Here is a 16,412-nt window from a genome sequence, read left to right on the forward strand (position 1 = left end):
TATTCCTGTTTTTGCCTTCAGCTCTGCTTTGAATGGCTGTCCATAACCAGTTTTCAAATCAGAAGGTCCCACGTGGCAGAAGATGCCTGAGGCCTGGCAGCAGCTGGCCAATCCAACACACTTGTTTGCATACTTAGAGTGTCAGGTATTTGTAAGCAGGGAGAGCCTGAACGTGCAGTTCCTGCAGTCTAATCTTTTGAGAATTATTCATTAGAATGCCCACCCTTGTTGAGAGGTATTTGTCCTGTTAACCATGAATATTCTTCCAAATCACTGCAATATTCCCCCCTCCCCCTGGTTATTTATCCAATTCCCTTTGTAAGTTACTTCCCTCAACCTTTCAGATAAGAACTAAGAGGTTAAACTATCTGATCGCACGTCCTAGGAGAGCTTGCACGTAGAAGTTGTAGACGATTCAGTGGTTATTCTTTTCCCCAGTGTTACACAGCAGCATGGCAGCCTAGTGGTTATAACAATGCTTTTGCCGTATCAGCGATCAGTAATCAGGGTTTTATTCCCACGACTGTCTGTAAGGAGTCGGTACATTCTCCCTGTGACTGCATGCTCCAGTTTCCTCCCATATTCCAAAGACATAAACTGACGGCCTGCTATCTGGCACCATTTTCAATGGGAACCAACCGATAACACACAATTACCCCCTCCCTCCACCCACTCTCCACCCTACGTAACTCTCTTGTCCTTGCGTCCTTCTCCACTGATCTCCCACCTGGCACTGATCCCTGCATGTGGGATAAATGCTAAACCTGCCCCCACACTTTCTCCCTTACCACAATTCAAGGCCCCACGCAGTCCTGCAAGTATGTGGGGGTCATCTACTGTATCTGGTGCCCTGCAGCAGCCTCCTCGAAATGTTGAGATCCAATGTACAAGATTAGGGGACTACATCGAGCACCTTTGCTCCATCTGCTACAAAAGGCAGGATTGTCCAGTGGCCACACACTGTCATTCTACTTCCCATTTGGACATGTTGGTTCATGGGCTCCTGTATGGTCACAATGAGGCCACCCTCAGGTTGGAGGAGCAACACCTCATATTCTGTCTGGGTAGCCTCCAACCTGATGGCATGAACATCGATTTCTCAGACTTCCGGTACTTTTTCCCCCTCCCTCTTCTCTCTTTTACTTTTCCCCATTCTGGGTCCCCTCTTATCCCTTCTCTTCTCACCCACCTATCCTCTACCTCTGATGCCCCTCCTCCCTTCCTTTCTCTCATGGTCCACTGTCATCTTGTTTCACATTCCTTCTTCTTCAGTCCTTTACCTTTTCCACCTATCGCCTCCCAGTTTCGCCCTACATGCCCCTCCCCAGCCACCCACCTTCCCCTTCACCTTGTTTCATCAACCAATTACCAGCCTGTACTCCTTCCTTCCCCATCTTATTCTAGCTTCTGCCCCTTTCCTTGACAAATGGTCTTGGTCCAAAACATTGACCGTCTGTTTTGACATAGGTAGAAAGGGGGAAGAAGTCCTGTGAGTGAGTGTAGGGAGTTAGGGAAGGGGCTGAAGACCAAGAGCAGGACTTCCGAGGTAGTAATCTCTGGGTTACTGCCAGTAACACGTGCTAGTCAGGTCAGGGATAAAATGACAGTACAGATGAATGAATGGTTGAGGAAATGGTGCAAGGGGAATAGGGATTCAGATTTCTGGATCATTGGGATCCTTTCTGGGGAAGATATGACTTGCACAAAAAAGATGTGTTACATCTGAATCCAAGGGACCCCCAATATCCTTGCAGGCAGGTTTGCTGGAGCTGTTGGGTAAGGTTTAAGCTAAGTTGGCTGACAGTGATAAGTCTGAGGATGGAGCAGTTGGCATACAGTGTGTAGTGAGACTGAGAATCAACAGGCAGATGATAGGGCAAAATTGTAGTCAAGGGGATGAGTTGAAGTGTAAAATGAGAGCAAAATCTAAAAGGGTGATGAATACAGGATTGAAGGTGTTATATTTGAATGCATGCAGTATACTGAATAAAGTAGATGATCTTGTTGTGCAGTTAGAGATGGGCAAATATGATGTCGTGACCATCACTGAGTCGTGATTGAAAGAAGATTGTAGTGAGAGCTTAACATCCAAGAATACACCTTGTATCAAAAGATCAGGCAAGTAGGCACAGGGGTTGGAGTGCTCTGTCGATAAAAATAAAATCTAATCCTTAGAAATTGCTGACATAGGATCAGAAGATGTAGAATCCTTGTGGGTAGTGTTAATAAACTGCAAGGGTAAAAAGACCCTGATGGGAACTCCAGAACAGTAGCCAGGATGTGGGATATATATTTCAATGGGAAAAAGAAAAGGCATGTAATAAGGGTAATGTTATGGTAGTCATGGGGGTTTTCAATATCTAGGTAGATTGGGAAAATCAGGTTGGTGTTGGATTCCAAAAGGGGATTTGTAGAATGCCTGCAAGTTGGCTTTTTAGAGTAACTTGTCATTGAACCCACTACAATTCTGGATTGGGTGTTGTATACAGGGAGCTGAATGTAAAGGAACCCTTAGGAGGCCGTGATCATAATATGATAGCATTCACCCTGCAGTATGAGAGAGAGAAGAGGGAATTACAGAGGCATGAGAGAAGAGCTGTCCAAAATTGATTGGATTGAGACCCTATTAGGAAAAGCAATGGCTGTAGATTCTGGAGGAAATTAGGAAGGTGCAGAATCGATACATCCCAAAGATGATGAAAGAAGCATTCTAAAGAGAGGATAAGGCAACTGTGGCTAACAAGGGAAGTCAAAGACAGCATAAAAGCAAAAGAGAGGAGATAATATAGCAAAAATGAGTGGGAAGTTAGAGGATTGGGAAGCTTTAAAAAGCAATAGAAGGTAACTAATAAAAAAGAGAGGAAAGATGAAATAGTAAGCTAGCCAATAATATAAAATAGGATACCAAAAGTTTTTCAGATATATAAAGAGTAAAAGAGAGGCAAGAATGGATATTGGACCGCTGGAAAATTACGCTGGATAGGCAGAAATAGGGGACAAAGAGATGGCAGATGAACTTAATAAATATTTTGATTCAGTTTTCACTGTGGAAAACACTAGTAGTATGCCTGAAATTCGAGAATGTCAGTAGGCTGAAGTAAGTGTAGTTGCTATTACTAAGAAGAAGGTGCTTGGGAGTTTCAAAGGTCAAAAGTTAGATAAGTCACCTGGACCAGACGGACTACACCCCAGGGTTCTGAAAGAGGTAGCTGAAGAGATTATAGAGGCATTAGTGATGATCTTTAAATTATCACTAGATTATGGAATGGTTCTGGAGAATTGCAAAATTGCAAATGTCACTCCACTCTTAAGAGCGGAGGGAGGCAGAAGAAAGGAAACTATAAGCCAGGTGGTTGGGAAAATGTTGGCATCCATTATTAAAGATGAAGTTTTGGGGTACTTGAAGGCATATGATAAAATAGGCTGAAAGCAGTATGGTTTCCTTATGGGGAAATCTTTGAGTAATTAACAGGCATGATAGACAAAGAAGAGTCACTGGATGTTCTTGACTATATTTTCAGAAGGATTTTGACAAGGTGCCACACATGAGGCTGCTTAACAAGATAACAACCTATGGTATTACAGGAAAGATATGAGCATGGATAGAAGATTGGCTGACTGGCAGGAGGCAAAGTGTCAGAATAAAGGGGACCTGTTCTAGTTGGCTGCCAGTGACTAGTGATGTTCCACAGGGGTTGGGATTGGCGCTGCTTCTTTTCATGTTATATGTCAATGATTTGGATGACGGAATTGATAGTTCTGTGGCCAGGTTTGCAGATGATACAAAAATAGGTCGAGGAGCATGTCGTTATAAGGAAGTAAGGAGTCTGCAGAAGGCTTTGGACAGATTGACAGAATGGGCAAAGAAGTAGTAGACTGACTATAGTGTAGGGAAGTGTACGGTTGTACACTTCAGTAAAAGGAATAATGTATTCTCCCCATTTTCTAAACGGGGAGAAAATTCAAAAATCAGAGGTGCAAAGGGACTTGGGAGTCCTTGTGCAGATTCCCTAAATGTTAACTTGCAGATTGAGTCTGTGTTGAGGAAGGCAAATGCAATGTTAGAATTCATTTCAAGAGGACTAGAATATAAGAGCAAGGATGTGATGTTGATGATTTATAAAGCACTGGTCAGACCGTATTTGGAGTATTGTGAGCAATTTTGGGCCCCTTATCTACGAAAAGACACACTGGCATTGGAGAGGGCCCAGAGAAGGTTCAAGAAAATGATTCCAGGAATGAAAGGGTTAACAGATGAGGCGTTTTTGATGGCTGAGGACCTGTACTTGCTGAAGTTTAGAAGAATGAGGAGGGATCTCACTGAAACCTATAGAATATTGAAAGGCTTAAATGGAGTGAATGAGGAGAGGATGTTTCCTATAGTGGGGGAGCCTAGGACCACAGGGCACAAGCCTCAGGATAGAGGAACACCTATTTTGAACAGAGATGAGAAGGAATTTCTTTAGCCAGAGGGTGGTGATTCTGTGTAATTCATTTCCATGGACAGCTGTGGAGCAAGTCATTGAGTATAATTAAAGTGGAGGTTTCTTGGTTAGTCAGGGTGCAAAACATTATGGGGACAAGGCAGGAGAATGGGGTTGAGAGGGATATCAGTCATGATGGAATGTTGCAGCAGACTTGATATCTTATGGTCTTATTCACACTTGCAGGCTGCCCCCAGCAGAACCTCAGACTGTGTTGGTTATTTTCACAAATGGCATTTTTCACTGTTTGTTTTGATGTACTTGTGCCAAATTAAGCTTATTTTTAATCTTTAACCTTATATTTCCTTAAAGTGAGATGTTTGCATATGCTTAAGACAATAGGGTGGTGTTAATTACTCTGCATCAACTATAGGTTTAAGGAATTTGTCCCATTTGCACTATTACAACATTATGAATATTGTGGAAGTTCAGGGAAGTCTGCAATTAGTTTGTCCCAGCAAAGGTATTTGAACATTCAGCGGTGTCTCCCATAGTACATATGTAATTCAAAGGAAGCACTGTCAGCCCAAAATACTGAAGTAAATGATGTCTTTGTTACAATTGAATCTGTACTGAATCACTTATTCATTTTAAGGGTATAAAAATGTGATGTACTTCTGAGTTTTTGAGACTCTAATGCAACCTTTCTCAAGCTTTTTGCCCTGGAGGAACACTTGAAAGAATTTTCAGGTCTCAGGGAGCCCGTGTAACAAATATATCTACAGTTCATGGTACGTTAATGTGATCAGTAAGTTTAGATATACAGGTGTACCCCGCTTTACGAATATTCGCTTTACACCACTTCGCTTTTACAAAAGACCTACATTAGTAACCTGTTTTTGCATTACAAAGAGGATTTTGCTTTTACGAAAATTTTTCCCATATAAATTAATGGTTCTTCGCTTTACACCATTTTGGCTTAAGAAAGGTTTCATAGGGATTCTCTACCTTTGTAAAAGGGGGGGGGGGGGACACACCTGTAACAATCCAAAAATAATTGTCAATGCTCTTTTGAGTAGAGATTGAATTTTTAGCCAACTTTTCTTGGGGGGAAAAAAAAGTTAGGCTTGGCTTAACTTTCTTCCCCTTTCATAATTTTTAAAACTCATAAGGCAAACATAATAACTTTCTGTTTATGTTTGGCTTAAGCCAAAATGGGATTTATTTTTTCTAAAGGTAGGCTCAGTAGATTTAATTTAAATAAAGGTTGTAAATTGATTTTCATTAATGCTATTTACAACATGAAAATTTATTTGCAATGTTGAAGCAGTATGTTGTAACATCAGGATTTTCATTTTATTTTACAAGAGAAACGAAACCTCTCATGGAACCAACCACTGATGGGGTACCATCAGTACAGATGCCAAGAGACATTTTGTTTCCAGAAATGAAGACCAAGTATTAAATATATCTTGGCCTTTGTTTGTTTTGGGCAGCTCTTTGCAACAGAAAAAGTTTTCTTGAATTTCACCATCATTTACAAATCTTACAAATGCTACAACATGACATTTATTGGTGAAATCTGTTGAACCATCAACTTGGATAGAGAAGCTGTTGTTTTTCAGTTTATCACACAAAACCGCTTCAGCATCATGTGACATGTCATCAATACGTCGACTTATCGTACTGTTTGAGAATGAAACCTTTTGAATGTCTCATACTACATCTTATCCTAGTATTGTACCCACTATATAACCAAACAAGAAAACTTCAAAAAATACAAAAACTTCCACGATACAATTCATTTTTAACCTACACGATCTAGCTTTTGCAACATTTACAACAGCAAAATGGCAGTCCAGCAGCTCAGGCATGGCATGTAAAAATTCCTTTTTTAGAATGAAAATTTCCCTCCCATTTTCTACTACACTGGCAGTTTGTTTGCTCCCATAAGTCAGTCAGTCAGTTAGTAAGGGGAAGTTGGTGGGGGGGTAATTCGGGAGGGAGAGGCGACATCACAGCCCAAGTTGGGCGAGTCCATTCAATGCTCAGAAAAAGCACTCATGCTCCTCATCAACCTACCATCCTCCCCTCTGTGCAATACAGCACTCGCCAATTATCTGACTACCGTCCTCCCCCTGTGCAATACAGCACTCACCAATTATCAACGGCCTCCCCTATCTCGCGTCAAAAATTGAGAATGCACTTGACCAAATAAACATGGTCCTACTGTGCACTGCCACACTGGGCTGAGAGACCGCGAACGAGATTGCTGACAGGACAACGCAGTCACTGCCCACCACTGCAAGCGCTAGCAAATTTAAACAAAACAATGTTTATTTTGAACGCCAGTTGAGAAATTCTGCTCCAATGTGAGCATCTCCATAAGAATGCCTGCTTGTTGTGATGAATAAAGGCTTCTATATCACCAGCTTCAGTGTCTTTCTGGTTACTTCAAACACAGTCACAACAATACGAAAGCACAGCATAACAATTAGGTTCACAACGTTATTTATACTTCACAAGAGCCACCTTCCAATTTCCCTTTATCAACATTCCAAAAATCCCTTTCTCTTTAAAATCCTTTACATGGAAGTAACTTCCCTGCTCCTACCGTTAAATACTCTATGAGATCAAATATCAACCTAACTACCAGTCAAAGTTGAAAGTAAATCTATTAGCAAAATACATATATATTACATAAGAACATATGAAATAGGAGCAGGAATAGGCCATCCGGCCCATTGAGCCTGCTCCACCATTCAATAAGATCATGGCTGATCTGGCCATGGACTCATCTCCACCTACCTGCCTTTCCCCCATAACACTCAATTCCCCTACTATGCAAAAATCTATCCAACCTTGTCTTAAATATATTTTCTGAGGTAGCCTCCACTGCTTCATTGGGCAGAGAATTCCACAGATTCACCACTCTCTGGGAAAAGCAGTTCCTCCTCATACCCGTGCTAAATCTACTCTCCCGCATATTGAGTCTATATCCTCGAGTTCTAGTCTCATCTACCAGTGGAAACAACTTTCCTACCTCTATCTTACCTATCCATTTCATAATTTTCTATGTTTCTATAAGATCTACTCTCATTCTTCTGAATTCAAGTGAGTACAGTTCCAGGCAACCCAATCTCTTCTCATAGTCTAACGACCTCATCTCTGGAATCAACCTGGTGAACCTCCTCTGCACCACCTCTAAAGCCGGTATATCCTTCCTCAAGTAAGGAGACCAGAACTGCACACAGTACTCCAGATGCAACCTCACCAGTACCCTATACAGTTGCAGCATAACCTCCCTGCTCTTAAATTCAATCATTCTAGCAATGGCCAACATTCCATTTGCCTTCTTGATAGCCTGCTGCACCTGCAAACCAACCTTTTGTAATTCATGCACAAGCACTCCCAAGTCCCTCTGCACAGCAGCATACTGCAATTTTTTACCATTTAAATAATAATCTGCTCTTTCATTTTCCTTCCAAAGTGGATGACCTCGCATTTACCAACATTGTACTCCATCTGCCAGACCTTTGCCCACTCACTTAACCTATCTATATCTCTCTGCAGACTGTCCGTATCTTCTGCACAATTTGCTTTTCCACTCAATTTAGTATCATCAGCGATCTTAGATATACTATACCTCGGTCCCCTCTTCCAGATCGTTAATGTATATCTTGAACAGTTGCCGGCCCAGCACCGACCCCTGCGGCACACCATTCACCACTGATTGCCAACCAGAGTAACACTCATGCATCCCAACTCTCTGCTTTCTATTTGTTAACCAATCATCTCACCATGCTAATACATCACCCCCAAGTCTATGCATCTTTATCTTATGGAAGTCTTTTATGTTGAACCTTATCGAACGCCTTCTGGAAATCCAAGTAAATAATATCCATCTGTTCCCCTCTATCCACTGCGCTTGTTATATCCTCAAAGAACTTCAGTAAGCTTGTTAAACAGGACTTGCCTTTGCTGAATCCATGCTGCATCTGTCTGATGGATCGATTTCTTTCCAAATGCTTTGCTATTTCTTTTTTAATGATGGCTTCAAGCAATCAATAAAGAAGAAATATTACCGTTATTTATTTATTTTTATTTAAAGAAACAATGCAGTAACAGACCCTTCTAGCCCAATGAGCCCATGCCACCCAATTGTACCCATATGACTAATTAACCTACTATCTTTGGAATGTGGGAGGAAACCAGAACACTGAGATGAAACCCACATGGTCATGAAGAGAATGTACAGAGAATAGTGAGACTTGAACCCAGGTTGCTGGTGCTGTAATAGCGTTATGATAATCACTGTCTTATATTACCTTGAGATTAATTTTTCAGTGGGCATTCACAGGAAAATAAAGAGATATTCAATAGAATTTATGAAAAACCATATACTAAGACTGACAAACATCCCATGTGCAAAAGAAGGCAATCTGTGCAAATAAAAATAATTGAGAACATGAGATATGAACAGTTCCTGAAAGTGAGTCTGTAGGTTGTAGAATCACTTCAGAGTTGTGGTTCAGAGTTCAGTTGTGCTCCTGTTCTCCAGCTTGATCATCAAGTACCAGTTCTACTTCACCTGAATCCTTACCCTCTGAGATATAAACCAGGTATGATTTGCGGAGGGCTATTTCAAGGGTGAAGAGACAATTTTGAATGAAGTTGGAGGTGATATTGGATGCACGGCAACTCTGGCAGGGTCTGCAAGACATTACTTCCTACAAAGCAAAACCCAATAGCATGAATGGCAGCGATGCTTCACTACCAGATGAGCTCAACGCCTTCCATTCCTGCTTTGAAAGGGAGAACACAACTACAGCTGTGAAGGTCCCTGCTGCACCTGATGACCCTGTGAACTCCGTCTCAGAGGCCGATGTTAGACTGTCTTTAAAGATAGTGTACCGTCGCAAGGCAGAAGGTCCTGATGGAGTACCTGGTCAGGCTCTGAAAACCTGTGCCAACCAACTAGCGGGAGTATTCAAGGACATTTTCAACCTCCCACTGCTATGGGCGGAAGTTCCCACTGGCTTCAAAAAGGCATCAATTATACCAGTGCCTAAGAAGAATAATGTGGGCTGCCTTAATGACTATCGCCCAGTAGCTCTCACATCAACAGTGATGAAATGCTTTGAGAGGTTGGTCGTGACTAGACTGAACTCCTGCCTCAGCAAGGACCTGGACCCACTGCAATTTGCCTATCGCCACAATAGATCAATGGCAGATGTAATTTCAATGGCTCTTCACATGGCTTTAGACCACCTGGACAACACAAATACCTACATCAGGATGTTGTTCATCGACTATAGCTCAGCATTTAATACCATTATTCCCACAATCCCAATTGAGAAGTTGTAGAACCTGGGCCTCTGTACCTCCCTCTGCAATTGGATCCTTGACTTCCTAACTGGAAGACCACAATCTGTGTGGATTGATGTAACATATCCTCCTCGCTGACGATCAACACTGGTGCACCTCAGGGGTGTGTGCTTAGCCCACTGCTCTATTCTCCCTATACCCATGACTGTGTGGCTAGGCATAGCTCAAATACCATCTATACATTTGCTGGTGTTGGTAGAACACCATTGTTGGTAGAATCTCAGGTGGTGACAAGAGGGCGTACAGGAGTGAGATATGCCAACTGGTGGAATGGTGCCGCAGCAACAACCTGGCACTCAATGTCAGTAAGATAAGAGAGCTGATTGTGGACTTCAGGAATGGTAAGATGAAGGAACACATACCAGTCCTCATAGAGGGATCAGGAGTGGAGAGAGTGAGCAGTTTCAAGTTCCTGGGTGTCAATATCTCTGAGGATCTAACCTGGTCCCAACATACCGATGTAGTTATAAAGAAGGCAAGACAGCGGCTATACTTCATTAGGAGTTTGAAGAGATTTGACATGTCAACAAATACACTCAAAAACTTCTATAGATGTACCGTGGAGAGCATTCTGACAGGCTGCATCACCATCTGGTATTGGGGGGGGGCCTACTGCACAGGACTGAAGGAAGCTGTAGATGGTTGTAAATCTAGTCAGCTCCATCTTGGGTACTAGCCTATAAAGTACCCAAAATGGAGCGGTGTCTCAGAAAGGCAGTGTCCATTATTAAAGACCTCCAGTACTCAGAGCATGCCCTTTTCTCACTGTTACCATCAGGTAGGAGGTACAGAAGCCTGAAGGCACACACTCAGTGATTCAGGAACAGCTTCTTCCCCTCTGCCATTCAATTCCTAAATGGATATTGAATCTTTGGACACTACCTCACTTTAAAAAAAATACAGTATTTCTGTTTTTGTACATTTTTGAAAAATCTATTGAATACACATACTTGATTTACTTTTTTCTTTATTATTTTTATTTTATTTTATTTTTTCTCTCTCTGCTAGATTATGTATTGCATTGAATTGCTGCTGCTAAGTTAACAAATTTCACATCACATGCCGGTGATAATAAACCTGATTCTGATATAAGAGGAAGAGCAGGGTAGATTTTGACTCTGCCATGGACAGTCTCAATCCTGGGTGAGAAAGGAGGGGGAAGGAATGGGAAAAAGAACTTCATTGTCTTATACCCACTGAGCAGTGGGAGAAAATTTTACAATTAGTCAATTCTTCTTCTATTTGTGCTAAACATGCCTTAATACAATTTAAGGTTGTACATAGGGCTCATATGTCTAAGGATAAACTTGCTCGATTTTATTCTTATGTTAATCCAACCTGTGACAGATGTCATTCTGAAGTTGCTTCATTGACCCACATGTTTTGGTCTTGCCCCTGCTTGCAAAATTATTGGAAAGATATTTTCAGTATTATTTCAAAAGTTCTGAATATTAAATTGCAACCGCATCCTATTACTGCAATTTTCAGTTTACCAATGGTGGATAATAGTTGTTTATCCCCCTCAGCTCAACGGATGATTGCATTTGTTACGTTAATGGCTAGAAGATCTATCCTATTGAATTGGAAAGAAATTAATTCTCCAACCATATTTCAGTGATTTTCTCAAACTATTTCTTATTTGAGTTTAGAAAAAATTAGAAGTGTTGTTTTTGACCCTTCAATTAAATTTGAAGAAACTTGGAGACCATTTATTCAACATTTTCATATGAGCTAAACTGACTTTTCCTAAACCTTACTTTTATTATCCTTAATTATTTGGATGGAGGTACGGAGTTATTGACGATGCTGTGTATATTTGACATAATGCAATGGCCCATGTTGGTTAGTTTTTTTTTGGAGGGTTTTTTTTTATTTACTCCTTTTCTCGTAATCACTATGAGTTTGGGAGGTTATTATATATGGATTATCATCTATTTGTATTTATACTTTAACCTATTAATTATGTATTCTCAAACTCTCTGTATCTATGTTTCTCTTATGTTCGTTTAAAATTGATAAAAAGATATAAAAAGAAAGAAAGAGAAGGGGGGGGGTTGGTCATTGGGCTAGTAATCCCAATCCCATAAAAATCTAGCGATACAGAAACGCCAACAGAAACTCCAAAGACCTCATCCCTGGGAGAGGAAGAATCTTAAATGCACTGCACCTTGAAAGGCTGGCCCAGGACAGATGACTACGGTGAGCTGCTGTCAGCAGTTTATGCCCCAGTATTTATTTATTGAGTGATACAGCATGGAATAGGCCCTTCCAGCCCTGCTACCCCATCAACCGATTAACCCACACCTAATCATGGAGCAATTTATTGTACAATGACTAATCAACCTACCCAGTACATCTTTGGACCGCGGAAGGAAACCAGAGCACCTAGAGACAACCCATGCATTCCTTGGGAAGGACATACAAACACTCCTTACAGAACAGCATTGGAATTGAATTCTGAACTCCCAAATGCTCCCAGCTCTAATAGCATCGAGTAAACTGCTATGCTACTGTGGTACCAGTAGGGGTGATGGACTTAAAAGGGCAAATTTTAACACAGGCTACTCTGCAAACCTTGGCCATCTTTTCCCATCACACATTTTTAAAGTTTGTCTTTTGGCACTGCATGCATATTCTACATTTGCAAGGAATCTTCCAAGCTTTGCAGTGGCACATGGAACAACAGATAATGCTGAAAATGCTCCATAAAGCAGTACAAAGGTATTTTCAATGACTTACACTCAGATAAACCACACTGTCTGCAGAGCTCTAGGAGCATTTGATATTGCACCCCAATGTAAAACTCCTCCCAGTCATAAAAATTCAAATTCACGTATACAGGCAGTCCCCGGGTTACGAACGAGTTCCGTTCCTGAGTCCGTCTTTAAGTTGGATTTGTACTTAAGTCGGAACAAGTACATCTGGTACAGTATTATTTAGCGTCAGTTAGTCAAACGTTTGTCTTAGTATACAATATATATTTTACCTTTCTATGCATACAAAACACTTAAGAAACGTATGTATTCCAATAATTAAACCACTGCATTGCTTAGTAATAATTGTAGCTTTCATCAGGCAGGGCCTTTCACATGCTCCATTATTCTCACTTTATCCTTTAAAATTGTTCCGATTGTTGACCGACTGTAGCCTAAAGCTTTTCCACTGATCGATGGCGTTTCACCTCTTTCCAAATGCTTTATTATTTTCACTTTATTTTCAATCACGATTGCTTCCCATTAACGGAACAGAAACACTGCGGGCGGCAGGTCCTGACCTGTGCCAGCTCTCGAGATCCGCTGGGTCCTAAGGACCACTGCACTGAATTCCCTGGGTCCTAAAGTCCACCGCACTGAGACAGGTTAAATGGGACAAGTGGGGTCTGTGCTGGGTTTGGGTATTTGATCCTCCACAATATTCCACGTGGGAATTTAAACTAGAGGTGGCAGTGTTTTTTTTTAACAAGGTCGAGTTGCAAGTGCGACATCAACCCGGCACGGATGGTACAGGAGTCACTGGATCGACATCAACCTGGTACGAGAGTGGTCTGTCACTGGATCAAACTTGGGAACCTCCGTTCTCAAGCCCGGCGCTGATCTCACTGCGCCACCAGCCAACCAGAACCGGAGGGGGGGGGGGGCAGGGTCAAGGTGAATCTTGCTAAGAAAAATTTAAGCCAAATACAAAGTTACACACTCAACACAGTGTCAACGACAACGACTTAAAATGGCGGACGGCGTTGCAATCCGACTTAAAATGGCAGACGGCGTCGCGATCCAACTTAAAATGGCGGACAGCGTCACGATCCAACTTAAAATGGCAGACGGCGTTCTCCTTCCTCAGTTCATAAGTACGAGTTGTCCATAAGTTGGACATCCGTAACTCGGAGACTAACTGTATTGTCATGCAACCATACACAAGTATACAGCTCAACAGAACTTTGTTCCTTGGGGGCCAAGATTCAAAACACAGTACATATAGTCACACAATAGTTACGATGCAGCACATACAGTCAGAAAATAATATTAGCACAAGTCCCAGAGTGGCAAGACTGGAAGATTGACAAGTTGATATAAAATGTGCGATGCATGTTTACGTAAGACAGTATAATGTTCCTGACAAAAATACAAGCAGTCGTATAAATATGTGAAACAGCAATAAAAGATGAAGAGTGAGCAGTGTAGGATAAGAGTGTGTCTGTGAGTTGGGCAGTGCATTCAGACAGGGTGTACATGTGTGACATAGTGAACATTTGCTCAGTGAGACATTATTACGGGTGGCATACAATTTGGGGTGTCTCATTAGGACACCACTGGGATCATAAGACCTCTCCTGGGATCTGTTCATTGGCAGCCTGTCCAGGCACAACTCACTGGGACCAGCTCAATCTGGTACTTCCTGGGGCTGTGACATCGTTGGGGGTGGTTCACTAAGATATCACTGGAATCACCTCATTGGGACGAGAAGAAATACTTTGATACGTGGAATGTGTCTTCACAAGGAACCCATTTGGCACAGGTACTCATGAACACCTTCACTCCATCCGTCACAACAGCTGGAATTTCCTGGACACCACCCATTTTAATTCTACTCCCTAGTCCCATTCTGACATGTTGGTTCACGGCCTCCTCTACTACCAAGATGAGGCCATTCACTTGCAGGTTGGAGGAGTAATACCTCATATCCATTTGGGTGGCCTCCAACCTGACAGCATGAACATTAATTTCTCTAACTTTCAGTAATTTCTCCCCCTCCCCCTTCACTTTTTCTTTCCATTCCCCGTCCTGGCTCCCTCTTACCCCTTTCCCTTCTCCTCACCTTCCCATCTCCAATGGTCCACTCCTCTCCTATCAGATTCCTCCTTCTTCAGCCCTTTGTTTACCATCATCGCCCCTCTCCACCACCCACCTACCTTCCCCCTCATTTGATTTCACCTATCACCTGCCAGCTTGCACTCCTTCCCTTCCCCACCTTATTCTGGCTTTTGTCCCCTTCCTTTCATAAATGAGGGGTCTCAGCCCGAAACATCAACTGTTTATTCCCCTTCCATAGATGCTGCCTGACCTGCTGTGTTCCTCCAGCATTTCAGAGTAACACATACAAAATGCTGGAGGACAGGTCAGACAGCACCTTTGGAGAGGAAAAAAGAGCCAACATTTTGGACTGAGATCCTCCATCAGGATTCCAGCATTTTGTGCATGTGGCACAGGTACACAAAGGGTTGGGGGAACAGCTGGAAAACAGGAAGAGGACAAACAGCTTGACAAAAAGCCCGAGCAGCCAAAATCACAAGACCTCAGAATCTGAGCACCAGGTGTGTAAACTCTAGTTCACTGAGCTGATAATCAAAAACACATCCTCGTTTGAGCTGGGCTTAAGTATTATGGGCCCAAAGGCAGCTTAATTATATCTGTCAGTATCCACTCACCTTCTCTGTTGTTACAGAGACTGAGCTAACGACCGTGCTTAGAGACTCTGTGGCTTTCTTTACTTTCTGCTTTGGCCTCTCCCTGTCCTTACGGCTCTGTAAAACATGAAAAAACAAGAAATAAAATTTCTCATTGAGAAAGGGGTGGCTGGAAATACCCAGCAGGTCAGTCAGCATCTGTGGAGAGAGAAACTGAGTCAACATTTCATGTCCATGACTTTTATCAGAATTCAAAATCGTCCAGTGTGCCAGCTGCTTTGGTATTTACTTAGATTCAGATTTGGGTTATTTTTTAACATGTAGATTGAAACATACAGTGAAATGCATCATTTGTGTAAACAACCAATACACCTAAGAATGTGCAAGCAAACCACATGTGTCACCACACATTCTGGCACCAACATAGCATGCCCACAATGCTATCATGATACATTCAAACTACCGAGGCCATGTCTTACATGTGTTGTAGCACAGCACTACGAAATGCACTGTGTTTACTCACCTAGACTATTGCATCACACCTCCCAAATCTGTGAACTCAATTAACAAGGGCAAGTAGACACACTAAAACACCACCATTTGCAGCTTCTCCTGCTCACTACACACCATCCTTATTTGGAAATATAATCACTATAACTGCACTGTCACCCAGTATAAATTCTGGAAATTTTGAATATCTCAAACCCCCACCAAAAGCACTGTGGGAGCAGTTTATGTAATTGTGTCACCTGTTCCAGCCACTCAGGGGAGGAGGTGCTGGGGCAGCATGGGAGAGAACATGGGTGACATGCTGGAAATCTGTGCTGGGTTGGTGGTTGGCCCTTGCAGGCTGGTTCTCCCACTGGTGCTTCTCTCTTGCATTTACTCCCTGGAAGATGTTGGGTTGCTTTTGACTGCAGCTGTGAGAGATGAGGAACTGCTGTGTGCTTGTTCTTACAGAAACGTGGCTCCAGGACATTCCGTGCAATATCAATCTTCAGGCCATTCCACTCCAGGGACTTGTGCTAATATTACTTTTATGACTGTATGTGCTGGATCGTAACTATATGTGCTGTGTGTGACTGTATGTACTGTGTTTTGTAACTTGGCCCCAGAGAAAGCCTGCTTCATTTAGCTGTATACACGTGCATGGTTGAATGACAATTGAACTTTTACCAGAAGGACTACAGAAGCTC

General features: G+C 42.2%; 1 protein-coding gene across 6 annotated transcripts in view; it reads right to left on the reverse strand.

Moving 5' to 3' along the window:
• Positions 1-16,412, reverse strand: part of LOC140741499 (protein AF-10-like) — a 335,405-nt gene that overhangs the window by 151,135 nt on the left and 167,858 nt on the right. For all 6 annotated transcript variants that reach the window (XM_073071775.1, XM_073071770.1, XM_073071771.1 and 3 more), the window contains one exon: positions 15,238-15,333. In XM_073071775.1, the coding sequence (XP_072927876.1) occupies positions 15,238-15,333 (96 nt within the window). The remainder of the gene's footprint in view (positions 1-15,237; positions 15,334-16,412) is intronic.

The sequence above is a fragment of the Hemitrygon akajei genome, chromosome 18 (genome assembly GCF_048418815.1).
Source record: "Hemitrygon akajei chromosome 18, sHemAka1.3, whole genome shotgun sequence".
NCBI lineage: Eukaryota > Metazoa > Chordata > Chondrichthyes > Myliobatiformes > Dasyatidae > Hemitrygon > Hemitrygon akajei.